At 37.1% G+C, this 19,561-nt stretch overlaps 1 protein-coding gene across 1 annotated transcript; it reads right to left on the bottom strand.

Annotated features, from left to right (window-relative positions):
* Positions 1–1,730: 1,730 nt before the first annotated feature.
* Positions 1,731–19,561, bottom strand: LOC139141485 (uncharacterized). The gene is made up of 5 exons (XM_070711086.1): positions 19,150–19,561; positions 7,570–8,477; positions 2,965–3,130; positions 2,558–2,699; positions 1,731–2,168 (listed from the first exon to the last, which is right to left on the bottom strand). The coding sequence occupies exons 1-5, from the start codon at positions 19,333–19,335 to the stop codon at positions 2,026–2,028; spliced, it is 1,545 nt and encodes a 514-aa protein (XP_070567187.1). The 5' UTR covers positions 19,336–19,561; the 3' UTR covers positions 1,731–2,025.

Raw genomic sequence — 19,561 nt, 5'->3', positions numbered from 1 at the left:
TGTACCGTCTATTTACTGTCTGTTCTGTGCTGTTTTGTGTCTATGTTTACAACTATTGTCTTACAAATTTTGACCTAGTGTTATTGGATTATGGATTGGTATGATTGCGATTATTTTTGTTCGTTTTAAACTCTACTGAGTCTGCGCACAAGACTACAAGACCAGCTAGGTCACCAGAAAAAGACAGCTCACTGGTTTGTATAGGGCAATGTTGATCCAAACTTTACAATGGTTAGGGATAATATAAGCACAGTAAAAACATGACAAACAAGGAATTATTTTTTTCAGAAGCTACAAAACATTCCTTTATAACTACTAAAGATTTTTCTTGCTTTGTGTCAGTGCATACAGTTCAGTTAAAAATGAAATAAATCCCTTGCAGGTACAGTTGAAATGGTTAGCTTTGTAATTATGCTTGAATGTACTTCAAGCCTTAAGAAAGCAAACATACAGAATATGTACAAACAAACATACAGAATATTGTAGCATACAAAATATGCTAAGATTTTTTCAGGAATATTAATGCTTATGAATATTAATGAGCTAACCGCCACTCCTGGAAGCCCTATAAATTCACAACAGTGTTACTCAAATTTGATGACTTTTAAAAAATCTTATAGAGGATGGCGTTTGCAGCAAGCAGCTTGGATTGTGTAAGCAAGTGATTTATGGCTTGTAATATGTGTATCACAAGTGACATCATTGCAACATTAAAACTTACGTGTAAAGTAGATGTTTCAGTTAAATCCCCAAAAATTAAATTTTTAAAATCCCCCTCAAAATTCCTGTAGAAGGGAACTTGTCCTAGTGTAGTATCCAAGATGAAACACTGCAATGTACTAAAAAATTGAAGAGACTTAAATGAGAGAACACTGAACTGAAAGGCAAGAAATTGCAGCGACTGAATGGACAGAACATTTAACTCAAACAAATACACATTTTTTCTACTTAAAAATTGTAGAGACTAAATGGAAAAACCAAATAGAGTTTTTTTTGGTCTTGTTGTTTTTATTTCGCCCGCCCGCGCTGCTTGAGTATTCCTCTGGAGATGAGAAACAAACAAACAAACAAACAAATAGGGTCACCCCAATTTTGGACATATACCGATATTAGGCTCATACTAAGCAGTGCTCTGTTCAAGCGGGCAAAAGAACTTTCTTTGTGATTCAATATAGTATTTAAACCAGTCGCACTCTAGTTTATCATATTTGGTTACCAACGATTTGTATATTCAAAGTATTAGAGTAATTTGAAGAGGAGATAATGGGGGATAATTAATTGGTTTTGCTAGCTTCCGCTACCCGCACCTACCTGAAAACTTATGGAATTGAAAAAGAACCGAGCCTAACATTGAGCAATAGATATGAGAGGGATATCAGTTGAGAGTATGTAGACATTTTAAAGTGACTGCTATCAATCCAGCTGCAGATTATCTGTATCAATCATATATCATCACGTTAACAATGCTGCGGTGACTAGATTTGAAGACCAGTCTCCTGACGGACATACGCATTTCACCCGGTTTTCCAAAACCCAAACACATCATTTACGTACCATTTTCGCTCGACAGAAACCAAGTAGGCATTTCCATTAGGCAGTACATAATAAACGGTAAAAATTAAAAAAAACCCGACAGACTAATGTACACTTATTACCTATATAAGACTACACACTTGCCGCGTTACACATGCTCACTGTCAGCATGTGCTCAGCGACGTACTCCAGCTTGTGTTGTAATCGGATATGTTATATTCTCCCAGAGGCGTTCTGCCATCGTATACTATGATATCACCGCACTCTTACAAATGTCAGGTTAGACATGCTCGCACTGTCTTGTCCTGTTGTTCTCTTGTGTAATTTAGAATTGAACAAGAAATGTCATGTGTTTATGTAATTATATTGCAACTCGGACTAGGACAGTTAGCTTGTCAACTAAAAGGGTCAAATATTAAAGTTTTCTGTCTAGTTCTTTTGCACCTGGAATCTGGTGGCGTTCTTCTTCAGATGAATACAATGCATCTCGTTTTAGGAGTATCTTTTGCCAATGTCTAATATATCGGGGAAATCCTTAGTAAAATCGTAATTCTTTCCTCTCTGAAATGCTCTTCTCTCACGGAACACAAAATTCGACCAATTCGACATTCCAGTGCCTACGAATACTTTGCTTCCTGTAGAATGATAGTGAAACAAAAAAATAGATTTTGGTGTATCTAAAAACATGAATGGTTTTAGGTTGGCACGAAGTATTTATCCGGTTAGCCAAAATATGGTGTCTCAGGTAATAGGAGGTGGAAGGACAAAGTAAAGTGGAGACCGACAGACGATAGAACGAATATAGATAGATAGATAGATAGATAGAGAGATAGAGTGATAGAGTGATACATGCATGCATGCATACATGCATGCATGCACACAATTTCTTACCAATTTAATAATATCACCTTTTCTTACTTAATCAATGAAAAGCACCTTGGCATGCATCCATGCATGCGTACATAGGTACATATTATCTCCCCCAGACTTAAACGCCAACACATCAAATGGTTGAAAGACATACTTGCACAAAGTTCCTGTTCAATCAAGGATATAAAGTAATCATCATCACCCAACGTGTCAATATAAGGGTTGTGTAGGTTGATAACGTCATCAATCGTAATGAGTTTTGAGAGCTTGTGAGCAGCAAGTTGACGTAAAACATTCTGAAACAAACCAAACAGATAATTAGTAAGAAATTGAGTGATGGAAAGTTAGTCTTTTTCATGTCCATTCTAGTGTTAGAGGTAGGGTTTTAAGCATCCAATCTTAAAAAAAGATAAGCCTCCGCTACTTTCAACCTACTCCTATGAGCTTATGATAAAATGAAGTTGTTGATATAGAATTCACGAAGAAAATATAGACATCGTGTGAGTGGTTTTGTTATCAGGGATAAAGGTCACAAAAATAAGTCTCTTCCGCAGCTGTTACCTCGCGAGGTTCTTTCGGCGCGCTGGCCATGAAAATGCAACCTGTTTCCTCCTGTGATATTATTGACGACATGTGTGATGCTATACTCTCCACAATTTTATACTGTCCCTGTAAAAGCCCATTGCACACGGGGTCGTTAGACTGTCCTTTCTTGCCTATGCGACACCTGTGAAAGAAAACGATGCAGAGCTTTAGGTATAAGTAAAGGATATTCTAAACAGCAAATAAAAAACGTGTTCTTCGTCAAAATAGTGCAGCCGAAGCTAAGTAATATTTAATTGTTTGACGCCCTCTTGAAGTAACGAGGGAGTCACATCATCATTGTCGCTGTGGCCGGAAAGCACCACATTAATTCGAAACATGCGTCAAGTAAATGATAATTTGACAATACCCGTAGCTGACATGAATCAACGTGTGTGCAGATTCGACAGCAAGACTTCATAGGCTACAATGTATAAAGTGAATCAACAGTTCTGTGAAATTCCAAAATCAGATTTCTTGTACAATATGCACTTTCTTAGCGAGTACATTTATTTCAAACATCAAACGTCTATAAACGCACAGATGTTGCTAGTTTTATATTGGAAAAAAAGTTCATGGTTTTCTTGTAGACTACCATGTATAGTGAATCAACATTTTTGATGGAATCCAAAAATCAAATTTCTTGTTTTACCTCCCACTTCAAGCAAAGTATAAATTTTCAAACATATATAAAAGTACAGATATAGCTTCTTTTGTAGGGGAAAATTGTCAATTTGCAGTGTGAACAGGCTTTTAAAAAACATTTGCGGGGTGTAAACCAACGAGACATTTTCTTATCCGTTGGAAACAGAATGTGGGTAGGTGTGGTAGGGGATTTCAAAATTTTCCATTGTGAGAAGGGGGATTTGAAAATTTTGGGTGTGCGCTAGGGGTACTCAGAATTTTTTACATTTTTAATATTCTCGCGCCGCCCTCCTCCGAACCAGTTTGTGAACGCAGAGTAATACACACACAAGGAAAAAAGTTTCCTTGTCTGTTGTTAATACAGCTACTGCCGTGCAGTGTCTCTCTCACTGCATACCGGCAGTGGCAATGACAGAGATAGATATGATTCTGATGTAGTTGAAAAAGAGTTTGGGTCATTTGACGCTCATGACAGTGAAACATACTTGTACACAAGATCAGGCCGGACAGCCACATATGGAACCCCTGTAGACTTGACAATTATCAGTAGAGAATGGAAAATTGGACAATCAGTGTATCACTGTTCACAAAAAAGTGTTGACTATGGTACACAAAAAGAGTGCCTCTCCTTGAATATAATGGTACAGTTTATTTCTTCCCTTGTATGGGTACCTGATTTGTCATTTTGCAATGAATACACTGTCAATAGAGTGTAACAAAGATATGAATGATCAGTAGATATGTTAAACTTGATATTTTTCAACATTGTATTGTGTATCATTATCATTTTTTGTAATTAATTAAAAAATCATGTTGAAGTGCTTTAAACTTGAAATGCTTTAAACTTATTCACACAGCCTGAGTATTAATCTGCATAGTCTTATTGTATAAGTTGACATTTCGATGTATATGAAATGCAACTTTACGGCAATATAAGCGTATGTAACACATACGTAGATTGTTTGACTAGGCGTACTTCTGAATCTCTCAAGATGATAAGATATAAAACAAGATATTGGAGGTAATGCAAAAAAGCAACATTACTACTGAAAAATATCAAAATTTGATGTTTGTAATATTGTTTGCTTACCATTACGATCAGAAAAACTGTGACTTTCAAGATGTTATACTTTTAAAATAGGATTTTTGAATTTTGGTACATGAGAATAATAAAAAATTAAAGAAAACATGGGTTACCATGCTTAGTTTGGTTTAGTGATGATGAAAAGTCGCTGTTTTCACGAAAATCACATAAAACCAATATATATAACCATTCTCCCAAGTTCATTCAGTGAATAAGATGTTATCATTTTCATCGTACAATAACACAAAATGAAAACTTTGTACACTAAAGGTTCTAATTTAGCTGAAAAATTAAGAATGAATGGAATTTTTAAAATTGTTTTATCAATTTGCCATTATTATATCCGAAAGTGCGGAGATTAAAAGTTTTATTTGATGAAATATTTCAACCTTCCATTATTGTCAATTTTTTTAGAAATAATTTTAGTAGGTCACCATGGTCCGTTTTCACTAGTTGGAAAAGATGTTGCCAGGAATTCACAATTTGCATACTCTCTCATGATCGCCATTTTGGTTGCTCTTCAGCGGATTCCATCGACCGGACTAGATTTCGATTAACTCTAATCGGCTCAGACTGATAAATTAAACAAGTCCACTGATGCATTTAAAAATGAATCAATTTAAGAACTTGCCTAAGGAATATGGCTCTTCAAACACATTTCTATAACCACTACAGAATATTCATGTGTGCGTCGAAAAAAGGTTGTCTCGAACATCTGCAAGCTGAATTGTGTATTTTTTTTCCTTCGCGAACATCCGCAATAAATATTCGGCTATATGATAGTTTGGAGGATGGGGCCTTGAAAAAGTTTGATCATATAGCTGGTGTTTGGGGATATGAAATTTTTTGAGGGTATTAAGGGGATCTTAAAAAAAATTAAGATTTCAATCGCCATTCCTCCAGACCCCCTTCCCATTATTTGTGAATGCAGTGTTACGATTGTATAACATATAATAATGATAATAATATAGTTATTTCTTAACTTTCAGGCCACCTGCCCATTGCTTGGAACATATAATAGAGAATGTTACATATCTTGATTACACCAAATGTGTTAGAATGTGAGAAAAAGAGGAATAAGTATTTGTCTTACACTTTCATAGCTTCTTTCCTTAGTTCAAATACTTTACAATAAACTTCCCTAAAGTACACAAAATTTCGCTATCTTTAGTAGTAAAAAGCCTCATTAAAGTTTGTTGACTATAGTTTTTACTCGCCCAACATGGCAAAAGCTCCTGTCCTAAAAGAAAATGAAATTCGTCCTCAACAAGACATTCAAGACAAATTTCGCAGAGTTGCTCTGTACGATAGAGACACTTGCTACGACCCAATCAATTGCAAACTGATAACTGGATCGTCGTATCTGTGATAATGCTTTACGGTGTTTATTAACTGTAGCAGTTGTACAACTTTCTAAATTCGTACAGTACTTAATCTGACAAAGTAAATTCAGTCGGCTCATGCTTGACATTTCCCCCACCATTCTTGTTGCCAGCTATCTTTAATTCGTTGTGTAAAAGTAAAAATAAAATTATGCTCACTACCGACACCTTGGTTAATCCATGCATGGCCAAAACAATATATATTCAGTATTGTCAAATATGCGTCAACCAGTTCGTTTTAACTCTCTCATCTTGTCGGTTTACCTCTGTCATCTTCTCTTAGTAACAGCAAGTATGTTTTGTAATTCGACTATCTGGCATAGTCAAAAGTTTTAACCATTTTATACATTGAGTAAAATGTAAAAATAAAGACTGCCATCCTCCCAAGCTCTGCAATGACAGCAGCATCGGGAGTATACGCCCAAACAACGTTTACAATAATTATAATGAACTCTCTCTAATGTATATATTTGATATCCCCAAAGTTCTGAAACATATTCATTGACAAAATTGGAAGGATCATAACATCAAAGACTTAGTAAAATAAAGGTAACAGGGGAGCTCTCGGAATTTTCTAGTGAAACGATTGACGGTTCATATTTATTCACGTCACTTTTGCAGACTGGTGTCAGGGCAAGATGCTAACCATTCTTTAAGCATGTATAAAGATGTAAAGTTTTGTGTAGGAGTAGGCCGACATCTTACAGACAATTTGATCGTAAAATGGGAGTAAGACAGAGCTGCATTCTGGGTCTGTTTTTATTTGCTATAATTATAAATGAACTGCAGACCATGGTTGAAAACGCATGATATATGGGCATTCAGCTAACGTAAGAATTGAAATACATTTTTCTTTTATTGTATTCAGATGACATTACACTATTTGAAGACTCTGTACATGGCTTGCACAGACTTCTGAATATCCTCAGTCTGTTTGCGGATATATGTAAAAACAAAACAAAAATCATAAACTTAAGAAAATAGAACAGTAGTTTTATAAGGGAGTGTAACTTGAAGTTGTATTTTACTATAAATATTTGGGCTTTGTATTTTTGAGTCGTAATGTTTGGTATAAAGCTACATAAACAATTCTAGACCGAGCAAAGTAGGTTTATTTTTCGGTCAACCGTAATAACATATAGTATTATATCAAGTTCTTCCCGTGGGACTATCTTTGACATCAGGTATCTATTCTAATATGGTATTTATTGTGATACGGATGATTTGTCGCGCGTTGTTTTGACTTTTGCGAAAAGCAGGAGGTAGGCCTATAGTTTATGAATGAAGCCTGTTTACACAAATATTTTTATATTTATGTCTACCGCAGTACAAATGCTACTCATACTGATACGACACAAGAGCATGCGATATTGGGTGATAACCTCTAATGAGTGCCCTCTTGCGGCGAGAGAGACAACAGTCAACACTCAGTACGAACAGGTATATTTTAATGGAATGTTGTGATCTACTCACTGTTCGCCCGTCTTATTCCTCCAATGGAAGCCCAATATTGGATTCCCATCACAAATCCTGGCTAGCACGTCCACTACTGCCTTCTGCAAAACCGACGTTCTCACCAAATGCCCGTCGATGGCGTCTGACATCATCTGTTTATTAGGCAGTTGCACTGATTCAAAACCTACGGGAGATACCATTACAACGCAGCGGTCAGCGGCCGTTTTCTCTAGCTTGCGCCAGGATTCCGGAATAGATTTCGGGAAACTGACTGACTTTACATCCGGGATTTGCACATTTGCTCTCTCAAGTAACCACTGTCTGCTTTGTTGGTAGAGGTCAGCGACTGAATTATTATCCTTGTATCTCGTGCTGTGATAAAATGTCCAAGCGGTTCGAACGCGTGGTCCACACTTCTCTCGGAAGTCCTGTATGCTTACAGCTGGCATAAGTTTTTTGAATACGCGCGCATTGAACGTGTCTTCGAAGAGAGCTCTCCCAGCGATATATCCTTTGCGATGATACCTGAAATCCGATAAAACGATGGTTCTGTTTGTGTAAACTGCGAACTCAATAGCGAGTTTCAACTGTCTGTATTGGAAACTAGGTCCGCCCCCATAGTGAAGTATGGGGAATAGGAAACGATTTTGCATCGCTTGACGTAAATCACTCGGCAGCGTGTACGAGTAATTGCTTTGCTGCGCATATTTTATAGACGTTGTTGACTTCAATTCATAAGAATCCGTTAACGTTGCGGTTGAGTACGACGAAAACCCTAAAGTGTAATCCGGTGCAAATGTCTCCGGGTTGATTGTTGTCTCGACATCGCCTGCTACAGTGGTATGATGTAAAGCTATGTCGGTACTCAGAGAGGATATGGACCCTGCAGAGTCACTTGGCTCACCTTGCGTTGTTAAATTCGGGTTCTAAAACAGAAATCAGACAAGATCATACTCTTCATGTTCACTCACAAAGTATTGATTATTAACTCAAAGTTAGAGACGATTTAAGAGAAACAAAACACATAAAATAATCTTTTTTTGTATATAAGATTAAAAGTTGAAATTTTTCAAATTCATCGATATTTATTTACGTGAAATCGCCAAAAATTGTCAGGAAACTAAAACTTTGTTCAGTTTTTTGCTCACGTGTTTACACATGTGAGCATATGTCGCAGCGATGTCCGTCTGTCTGTGTGTCTGTCTGTGTGCCTGTCTGTGTGTCTGTCTCTGTGCCTGTCTGTGTGTCTGTGTGTCTGTCTGTCTGTCTGTCTGTCTGTCTGTCTGTCTGTTGGTCCGATATCTCAAAAACGGCTCATCAGATCAGAATCAAATCTAATACATAGATTCAGTTAGCAAATGGCAAGAACTGATTAGTTTTTGGTGGGTGTTGCTCAATACTTTTGCTTATTTGCATAATTAATGATTTTAGAAAAAACAGATATTCATTAAAAACGACTACACACAATTTGATGAGATTTACTACAGATGTAGATCACACCAAGATATATCTGTAGTGGGAACCATTTAGGGTTGACATGAAAGAGAGTTGCTAATTTGCATCTTTAATGAACTTTCCTAATTAGGGATATATGTCTGATTTGACTCGATCAAAATCGACCAAACTTGGTATGTATATTAAAGATACTATGATTTAACATTATTGAAAGTCATTAAGCGTTTTAACTGCAGCCAATCCTTATTTACATTTAATGAATTTTGCCAATTAGAGATACATATTTAAATTGACTGGACCAAAGTTGATGAAACTTGCTTTAGTATTGAAGCTACTATGATACAACAATTTTGAAAGTCATTAAACATTTTACCTCAGCCTATTCCCAATTTGCATATTTAATAAACTTTCCAAATTAGGGATATATATCTGAATTAACTTGATTGTAGTTGTTGAAACTTGCTATATACATCAAAGATACTGTGATATAATATTATTGAAAATCAAAAAAACATTTTTACTTCAGCCAATTCCTAATTTGCATATTAAATGAATTTTCATAATTAAGCATATTTATCTGAATTGACTTGATCAAAATTGATGAAACTTGCTATGTACATTAAAGACACTATAATACAATATTATTGAAAGTCATTAAGCATTTTCTCTTCAGCCAATTCTTAATTTGCATATTATTTGTACTTTCCTAATTAGAGATATATCTGAAACAACTTGACCAAAGTTGACAAAACTTGCTACATATATTGCAGATACCGTAATACAACATTGTTGAAAATCATTAAGCATTTTTACTTGAGCCAATTAATTGCTCTTGCTATATAAAGTGGTGATACAATGACAGCAGTAAAAGAACTTCGATATTTTTATTTCAGCTAATTACATATTTGTATACTTCATGACCTAATCGACGATGATTATTGTTCATTACGTCGATCATAATATTTTCAATGAAGTTGCAAACATGTGGGAAAGGTTAAAATTTACACATAACTGCAATATATAATGAAACACGTGAGCATTTTCAGTTCATATCTGGTTATTATAGAAGCCTTTCAAACAAGGAGACTGGTGTAACAATGGACATTCCCCGTGGTTTCCATAAAATCATGTAGATGTACGGTTTTCAGTTCAAAATGCTTTAAATTTAAACTTAAACTTGCCACCTTAATCATGGTAGCGAACATTCTCTCTCTCTCTCCGGTGCCGTTATTTTACCATCGACAAGCCACCCGTTTTCTACGTATGTAATGCAGAAAAGAAAAAGTTTAACCAGGGAAATGACCAAGCTGATAGTAACGCAGCTCATACAGCATTTCCATATGTGAAACGTGTGCCCGGGTCCGACCATGCACTTGATTGTCACAGTGGAGATGTTTGACAGTTTCCCGAAAGGCCGATGCAATTCACACAAGCAAATTCCAAAAATATCAACAGCGAAGTAATACATGTTTCTGTTATTGTGAGAATGGTCTTGCATGTTTTTTACTGAGGTGCCGCCAACTGGTAAATTTCATGAATTTCGCAAAATCGTCGCAAAACATGTTTTGAAGGCTGATATGCCGATTTTTCTTATTTTTGACCTTGACCTAAAATTTGGAGGGGAAAGTAGAGCTGTTCGTAACTGCCCTCCCTCTGGCATACACGGAAAATGTGCCCTCCAACTGAATTTTGATGCCCGCTGCCCTCCAGTATCTATAGTCTGCCCGCTCCCCACTCCCCACAACATTTCAAGCTCCCCTCTGCCCTCTCCCCACTACTGAAATTTCCCATTGCCAACTAGATGCCTACTAGGCAACCCAGATCAACGCAAACCGTGGGAGCAGCTGGCAGTATAGCTTGGAACATTGCTCCCCTCTAAGTTAGGCGCTAAATCTCCCCTCAAGTTCTATCAACCACTCCGCTTTCCCCTCCCTCTACGTATCTTCCGGTACCCACTGTTAAAATTTTTCTCCCCGCCAACTGAAAATAGTGAAATTTCTTCCCCGCCCACAGAAAATATCGATTTTTTCTCCCCGCCCGCTTACTAGTTTTTAAATTTGCCCGCCCGCTGAAAAACTTCGCACGAACACCTTTTTGCACGAACAGCTTAGTTCGGAGTTGACAGAGCTAATCGTGAACACAGGTACTTTGTTGAGTGACGGAGTTGTGAATCGACGTAGGGAAGCCACTGGGAAGCCATGTTATGTAATTTCACTGGACAACCGAATACCAAGGGACGGCGGAGTTAGAGGGCGGTAATTCAGTCTATTACCTCCGCGGTTACAAGTAGCAAGGCCCAGTAAGCCGCTCCAACCATAAGCACGGAACCGTTACGGGAAAATACAGGAAATATTGGAAAAAGCTAGGCCGAGACTACGATTGTCTTTTGTAGGAAAACAAATTAATAATACTATATAAGCCACTTCACAAGTATGTCAAATGAAAAATAAAATTACAGAGATGCGTGTCCCGATATTCGGCGACTTGATATTCGTCATTTGTCACAACCAACCCTCAAATGAACCGTTTCAGGGCGCCGTTCAAGTTTTTTGAATGTATTACTTTTGGTGGTGAAATTTGCACAAAACGCGAGAACCAATTCGTACAAGTATTAAGTTTTTCACGTAGAGAGGTTTCTAGATAACTGACATCGTCACAAATTTCATTGAAGGGTTTGTCGATTCCTTTCCGTACGATAGACCAAAGAATATAAAGGAGCCAAGCTTACAATGCGTTATAATTAGCCTTGTCATGCCATGGCTTTCAATGTCATTCTCGACTAGAATTCGTGTCTTAGAATACAAAAAAGAAACAAAATTTAAGATAAATGGAAATTGGATTAGATATGTAAGTATTCTTATCCAAAAATTCGCAGTCAGTAAAAGGCACGAGTATATTCCGTTCGGTCGGACGATACTATCCCATCCGAATTTAAAATAAAAACTGCATTACTTTCAAAGTCGAAGACCTATATCGCCGTTCAACAAGAATACCCAGTGGTATTATTCAGAGCAGTAGGAATTTCGACATTTCGACAACACACTAACGATTTCACGCAAACCTACCAAAACCAACCCTACTTCTATAGAAAAGATAGTTTTTTCTTTTTCGTCTTTAGTAATTCCATATTAAAATCTTCTGGTTTTTATATCGCTACAGCTACAATGCAAACAAAGGAAAGTATGTGTATCTTCCACCTCAGAACTCGTACAATCACGGACGATATGTCCATGGTACAATGGAAAACAGTCGCTCCGTATGAGGAACTGTAAATAGACAAAAACCCTATAGAAACAGACAAACCGTCACAATGGCGGACAAATAGCGGCATGGTTTGTTTCCGGCGCTGCAATGCGACGCCTGTGTTCATGTAGCATAAATAAACCAAACAACTCGAACTAACAAATTTGCTGAACAAAAATTACATGCAAGTATAAGCAAAAGAAAATACAACTAAACCGACAATTACATTGATTGCTTAAAATTGGATGTGCTGCTTAAAATTGGATGCCCTGCATGCAGGGCGTTTGAGGGCGCTGTCAACTCCGGTTCAAAGATCAATTTTAGCAATTTTTTTTCCAAATTTCGAACCCCTGACACGTAGACATTCTTTTGGCGAAATATTCCTGAAATACCACTAAAATGGCAAACTATAATCAGTTACACCGCGTGCCATTATTTTCCTTTTGTCTTAACGGCCCCGGATTACCTACCACGATATCTTTGATAAACAAACCGAGATTATGTATTTTTTCTCGATATAGTGCGCATCCGCTACCCTCAGTGCAATGCTGAGCATTCTGAACTCAGCCAGTATCGGTACAATCATAGACAGTCGAGAAAGCATTGGCAAACACGTCCAACAGACCAAATCCGGCGCTGGCACTCAGTACAGTCGAAAACGGAAGCGAGGGCCACTAAAGCGAATCAGAAATCGACGGAAACGTGCGCAAAGGTCGATTTACGACAGTCCAACCTTGGCTCATACTGCAAAAACAATCAAGAACATAGTGAAGAGTCTGGGTTCGGCCGAGGTCGTGAGTCGGACTTCTTGGCTACGAAGTGCGACGCATCGGTCGTTTACACAGATCGTTGATAATCAACAGGTTGTGTAAACGAACTGAGATAATCTAAGTTCCGTTTTTGGCAGTGCGTACTTTCAAATGAGTATGAGTGAGCGGCACCTGGACAGATTTGCCTGATTTTTCATCTGTTGACAGTGAATGAAAACTGAATGACCGTGTCTCAGAGTTCCGGTAAAAAGCCTGGACGTGAAGATATCGTCACAAAAGTGAACAAAGACTGATAATTTATACAAAAATCGTCAAGTTGACACTTTAAAGGCTCATCGTGCGAAATCAAAAGCGAATTTCAAAAATCCAAGACATTGAAAAGCATGTAAAACCAATTTCACCATGCACCTATTTAGTTCCCCTCTCTGTATATTATTCTAAGGAGAACAGTCCGTACTTTTAATTTGTTAACTCATGACTACCACATTATTTCACACTGCCAAGTACCAACCTTCAAATGCAGCAATGTCGCTACAATTGTTCAAAAGGTAAGGTAAAAGACGGATAAGGACAAAACCCTTCGTGTCCATGTCTAAAGGATGAGTGACCAATCATCATCTAATTTATTCTTTGATACTGTGAAGCTGTTGTTTTGAAACATTTTACATTTAAGACGAACAAGGAGAGTCGGTGCTTCATCTAAGACCAGCAAGCAGTATAAGGACTTTTCATGTATCATTGCCACAGACCACAGTGATATCGCTTAGTTCGGTGGTGAAGCTTAATGCTTCTGGTTAATTACAAAGTTCAGTTGAGAACAGTATGTGCGTCCCCACGGATAACATCATTCAAATATGTTTTGGAAACTTAAGAACAATAAGGACATATTCAACGTTGTACCACTGTTTTTCACGTTTCTGCTGACTATCAAATCCTACTGTCGCAGTATAGTCTATTTGAAAACGGCTCTATGCTGTTTTCTTACCTTATGCCAGTTGATGAAAGTGATTCTTTCATTCCTCCACTTAAACACCTTACAAAATCAAAAATATGTGCCGCATAGTGGTGAAAACAGTGCAGCGAGAACCGCCGCAAAACAGACGAGACAGAGGAAATATAGTTTAAATCTACCCATGGCGGAGGAGGGCGTTCTCAATATTGCCTGAGGTATAGTAAAAGTGCAAGGAAATTCAAGTATTGACTGCTGTGACTAGTGTTAAGTTTAAATGAAGGAAAGGCGACGGCTTTTTTAAATAAATAAGCAGATTATTTCAGGTGAAATTGAATACTTTGCATATTGAGTGTTTATTTTTTCGGATGAAAAATGATTTGTTAGCATAACAGCCTACAATTATGTCTCGGTAATCAGATATAAGGCCGAGCACTGAGAACGCGATTACACCAGTGGAGAGGATCATGCTTAGGCTGCATTCACGAAAAAAACGGCAGGGGGGGGGAGGGAATTCAGGGGGGATTCGAAAAAAAATTGGGATGATGAGGGGGCTTGAAAAATTTGATCTGCCCTTAGCATGAGGGACCTGAAAATATTTTGGTTCCCTTTCACTTTTTACATTAACGTCCATAACGTTATCTCGAAAAATCTAAACATGTATGAATTTCGTAAAATACAAACAAACAAGTGGGCCTAATAACGGGGCAGCCACAATTGTTGATAACGTTTTTCAATATTGCTATATGCAATATATCAAATACCGTTTTTTCCTGACTCCCTACAGCATGTATAAACACACAATATTCAGTTTGTCGACAAAACATGTATATATAAATATGGATGATAATTGAATAAGAGTCCAGGCTGAAAGTCATTTGTCGATTATACTAATGCACATTACACATATACAGGCTTTGTTAGCAAGCTGGATTTTTTTTTTCAAAATATATTTATTTTTAAATACGCATCTGTCAGGATTTCAAACCCTGCAGCTGCTAACAGTTTCATCATCAGATTAGAGTACGGGTTGACGTGTAGGTTTGTTTGAATGTCATAGAAACTGAACTGGCAGAATTATAATTCTTTTGACAGCAAATTGTACAGTCCGGTTTCAGACCTGCTTGTCTTCGGTAGTGCAAACTGCTGGTCACCCGCCAGCAGAACTTGAAATGCATCAACGGTTTTCTTGCTCTAGTAATTCACAAACTTTCGCTATCGCTCACAATAAAAGTGGATCATGGTCACTTAGTGAATGTATTTCACGTTGAAGTTCATTGTAGTGTCGCCAACTTGGATATTTATCTGCTGAATTTCAAACCACGGCCCAGCCGCGATACTGGCAAATTGAACTCGAGTGGAGTATGTTTTACATTGAGAAAAACCTTGGTCGTTTTCCTCAAGAATTTATTTGAAAGTTCGTTTCCGATTTACAGCAGACAACAACGACCTTTGCGAAACGTTGTGCTTATCGCTGGCCGCCATATTGTTTGTAATGTATGTGCAACGATGAATGACGTCATAGGTTTAGCGCTATTTCTCACGTGATTTTTTCTTTATTTCTCGCGTGCGTGATTTTACGGATTTTTTCTTTCTTTATTTTCACTTCCGCGTCTACATAGCTCTAAAAAGTCTAGGGTCGGCGGGTAAAAAATAGGGTAGGTCTGATTATCGGAACAGCACAATTAATTTTGTTTGGCTTTGAAATACGGCTCTACAAACTGCCAATAACAGGAAGTGTCGAATATCTGTCGAATAGAACTACCCAATACATATTTATTTTTTCTTTGCGTGCATCCCTAATGAATATGTGGCTATAGGATAATTTTCATTATATTGACGGGGGAATTGAAAATTTTGTGAGAGTATTGGGGGCGATCTGAAAAAAATAAGATTTCAATCGCAATACCCCGACCTGCTCCTCACCGTTATTTGTGAACTCAGTGTAAATGAATTTAGCTGCAGTACTGCAGCTCATTGAAATTATGTTACAATCCGTTGGCGCTGCACAGTACTTTCGGAAATCAATCCACAACTACGGTCCAATCGAATGCTACAAATAGGTAATCTACGGTTGAACGTCCCTGTTTCTCGAAAAATAGTTTGTGTCGTTTCTTCTTTTATGATAAAGCTGACATTTATCACAGCTTTAGACAGTAGGCAGGGTAGTCGATGACAGCCACGCTTCAATCGTCCATTCTATGTCCATCATCATCAGCAGCTGTATCTCAGATATGTCATTATGTATCGCAACCACACTGTCTTTTAAGTAGTATGCGCCTCGAAAGTGAAAAACTTAAAATTTTGCTCTAACTTTCCCCAAGGAATCTTTCAACAATGCTCTTTCAAAATCAAGAAATAAATTTTGGATCACCGTGCAAATATTGGTACTAGAGAAACAAATTACCCAAGATTTACCGATATTTGAAATTCAAAATGGCCGCCCTTCCCTTGTTAACTCTGAAGAGAAGAATAAAATGTTCGATTTCAAAACAACTAAGACGGTAAAACGTTTTCTGACACAGAGAGCTTTAAAGTGAACTCCCACAATTGGTAGATCAGAAAAGCACTGTAAAAGTTTGAGAGTTCGAATATCTGTCCCCGAGGCGCATTCTACCTTTAGGACAACAGTCCAGTTATAACTTCAGCAAGGATGATATGCTCTTTAGTTTACATTTATGTAAATTGGTGTGATTGTCAGATTGATTTCAAAATGAACTTTTTTGTTTTTACCTCACGTTTACATACACGTTAGCTAATGTCGTACCGATGTCTGTCTGTCTGTCTGTCTGTTTGTTTACACAATATCTCACGAACGCCTGAACAGATTCAAGTCAGATTCGGTAGACAAATACCATATGCTAATAACAAGATCTTATTAGATGTCGGTTAGTGTGACCTGCTATCTCATGCTCATTTGCATATAATAAATGATTTGATCACACAAGAATTCATCCGCCTTGAAAGACATCAAGGTATGATATGAAAGTTAATTGCTAATTTGCATATTTGATGAACTTTCCTAATTAGGGATATATATCTTAATTGACTAAATCAAAACTGAGGAAACTTGGTATGTATATTCAAGCTACGACGATAAATATTATTGAAAGTCATCACGTATTTTTACTTCAGACAATTCCTAATTTGCATGTTTAATGAACCTCATTATGGTTATATATGTCGATTGACTTGACCAAAATTAACGTAACTTGCTATGTACATGGAAGATACTATGATACAACATTACTGAAAGTCATTTAGCGTTTTTATTTCAGCTAATTACTAATTTGCGTATTTGACGATCTTTCCTAATTAGGGATGTATATCTGGACTGACTCGACCAAAGTTGACGAAATGTGCTAAGTATATTATAGATATTATGATATAATATTACCAAAAGTAAGTTTTCATTTTGTAAAACATCTTCTTACTAATTTGCATATTTAATGAGCATTATAATAAGGAGATACCTTGATTGACTTCATCAAAGTCGATGAAACCTATATGTTCATTGGAGAAATATGATGAAATATTAATGAAAGTGTTTTAGCATTCTTACATCAGCAAACTACTAACTTACATATTTAACTAACTTTCCTATATAGGGATATAAGACTGTAAGGACTCTAAAAAGTGTACGAAACTTGGATTGTATATTGATGAGACAATTATGTCGTATAATTGAAAGATATTTTGCATTTTCATATTAGCTATATATAGTTTTTATAGCTAATGAGCTGTCACATCATGGCATAACTTGAAGGACTTGACCAAAGGCAAGTACAAATGCTATTTAAAGTGGTGATACAATGACAGCAGTCAAAGAAATTTAGTATTTTTATTTCAGCTAATTACATATTTATATTCTTAATGACCTTTGAAAATAACGTGGTGAGAGTGCCATTTCGAATTTCAAATGTCGGTTAATATTGGGTAATATTGGGTAATTTGTGTTTCTGGTACCACAATTTGCACTGTGATGCTCGATTTTTGTTCTTGATTCTGAAAGAGAATGAATAGTTGAAACACGGCGTCCCTCTGGGGACCGTAGTTGAAAGTTAGCTTGACGAAAGTTAGAAAAAATACTTTAAGTGTTTTATATTCGAGCTGCGTCCAACGGAATGCGCTCGCCCGTCTATTGGGGTTAATATTCTTTTTTACCGGTAAAAGTTATGCCATCGTGTTTAAGGTATCATTTGTCAGTTGTCAGAAATACTTTATTAACGATGTCAAATACGTTGGTTTTGTGACATATCTTGTTTTGACAACGTGAAATTGACAATCTTAAAAGGCTTGGGAAGCCTGGTTTAAGCATTCTTCGTGTACCTTTCTAGGTTCCCTGACTCCCCGTCTTGTGTTTTAAAGGGAACAGTGCGTACTATAAATTTTTCAACTCTGTTTACCCACATTATTGCACACTGCCAAGTACCAACCTTTACATGCAACAATGTCATTGCAATTGTTCAAAAGGTAAGGTAAAATACAGACGAGGACAAAACTCCTCGTGATCATGTCTAAAGGACGACTATTGAACCAAACATTTAATTTATTTATTCTTGAAGAGTATGTATTTGTTGTTTCGAAACATTTTATATTTAAGGCCAGCGATGAGAGTCAGTACGTCATCATGTATCATTGTCACAGAACAAGTTGATGCTGCTAAGTTCGGTGATTAACCTGATTGCTTGTTGTTACTTACAAAGTTCAGTTGAGAACAGTATCTGCGTCCCCACAGAAAACATCATCCAAATATGTTTAAGAACAAAAAACATATTTAACGTTGTACCAGTGTTTTTTACGTTTTAGTCTGGTCGATTCCTCCCGACGTAAAATTTTACAACATTTGTTCAACAGATAAACTACTTCTCATTAATGCTGATGACAGTTAAAACACTGTGAGTTAGTCTACAAGTGCGTCGATATGGACTGACTGTTAAACTTGCGAGTAACCCGTTGCCAAAAGTGATGCAACTCAGAGTTACGCTAAGTTTAACTCCACGGGCGTAGTTGAGACATCGTCTGATTTTCACCGAAATCATGAAAATATAACAAACATTCTATCAACTAAATGTGGTTTTATGTCGATAGATGCAACTGCTTTAGTAATAATTTGTTGACTATCAAATCCTACTGTCGAAGTAGAGTCTATTTCAAAACGGCTCCATGCTCTTTTCTTACCTTATGCCGGTTGATGAAAGTGATTCTTTCGTTCCTCCAGTTGAACACCTTCCCAACTCCAAAGTATTTGCCGCATAGTGGTGAATACAGTGCAGCAAGAACCATCGCCGAACAGACGAGACAGAGGAAAGTTAGTTTGAATCTACCCATGGCGGAGGAGAGCATTCTCAATATGGACTGAGGCATAGTCAAAGTGTGAGGAAATTAAAGTATTGACTAGTGTGATGTAAAAGCCATAATCATTTGTTGAATAATAGCACTGGTACAGCACCCTACGTCGAAATTAGTATTCAGTTAAAATATTTGCTAAAGGGAATACGGCTTTTTGAATATAATAAGCAGATTATTTCAGGCAAAACTGAATATTGTGCATATTGAGTGGGATTTTTCCTTCGGTCGAATGATGATGATT

The sequence above is a fragment of the Ptychodera flava genome, chromosome 10 (assembly GCF_041260155.1).
Source record: "Ptychodera flava strain L36383 chromosome 10, AS_Pfla_20210202, whole genome shotgun sequence".
Classification (NCBI taxonomy): Eukaryota; Metazoa; Hemichordata; class Enteropneusta; family Ptychoderidae; genus Ptychodera; species Ptychodera flava.
This window is presented reverse-complemented; position numbering and strand designations above follow the sequence as displayed.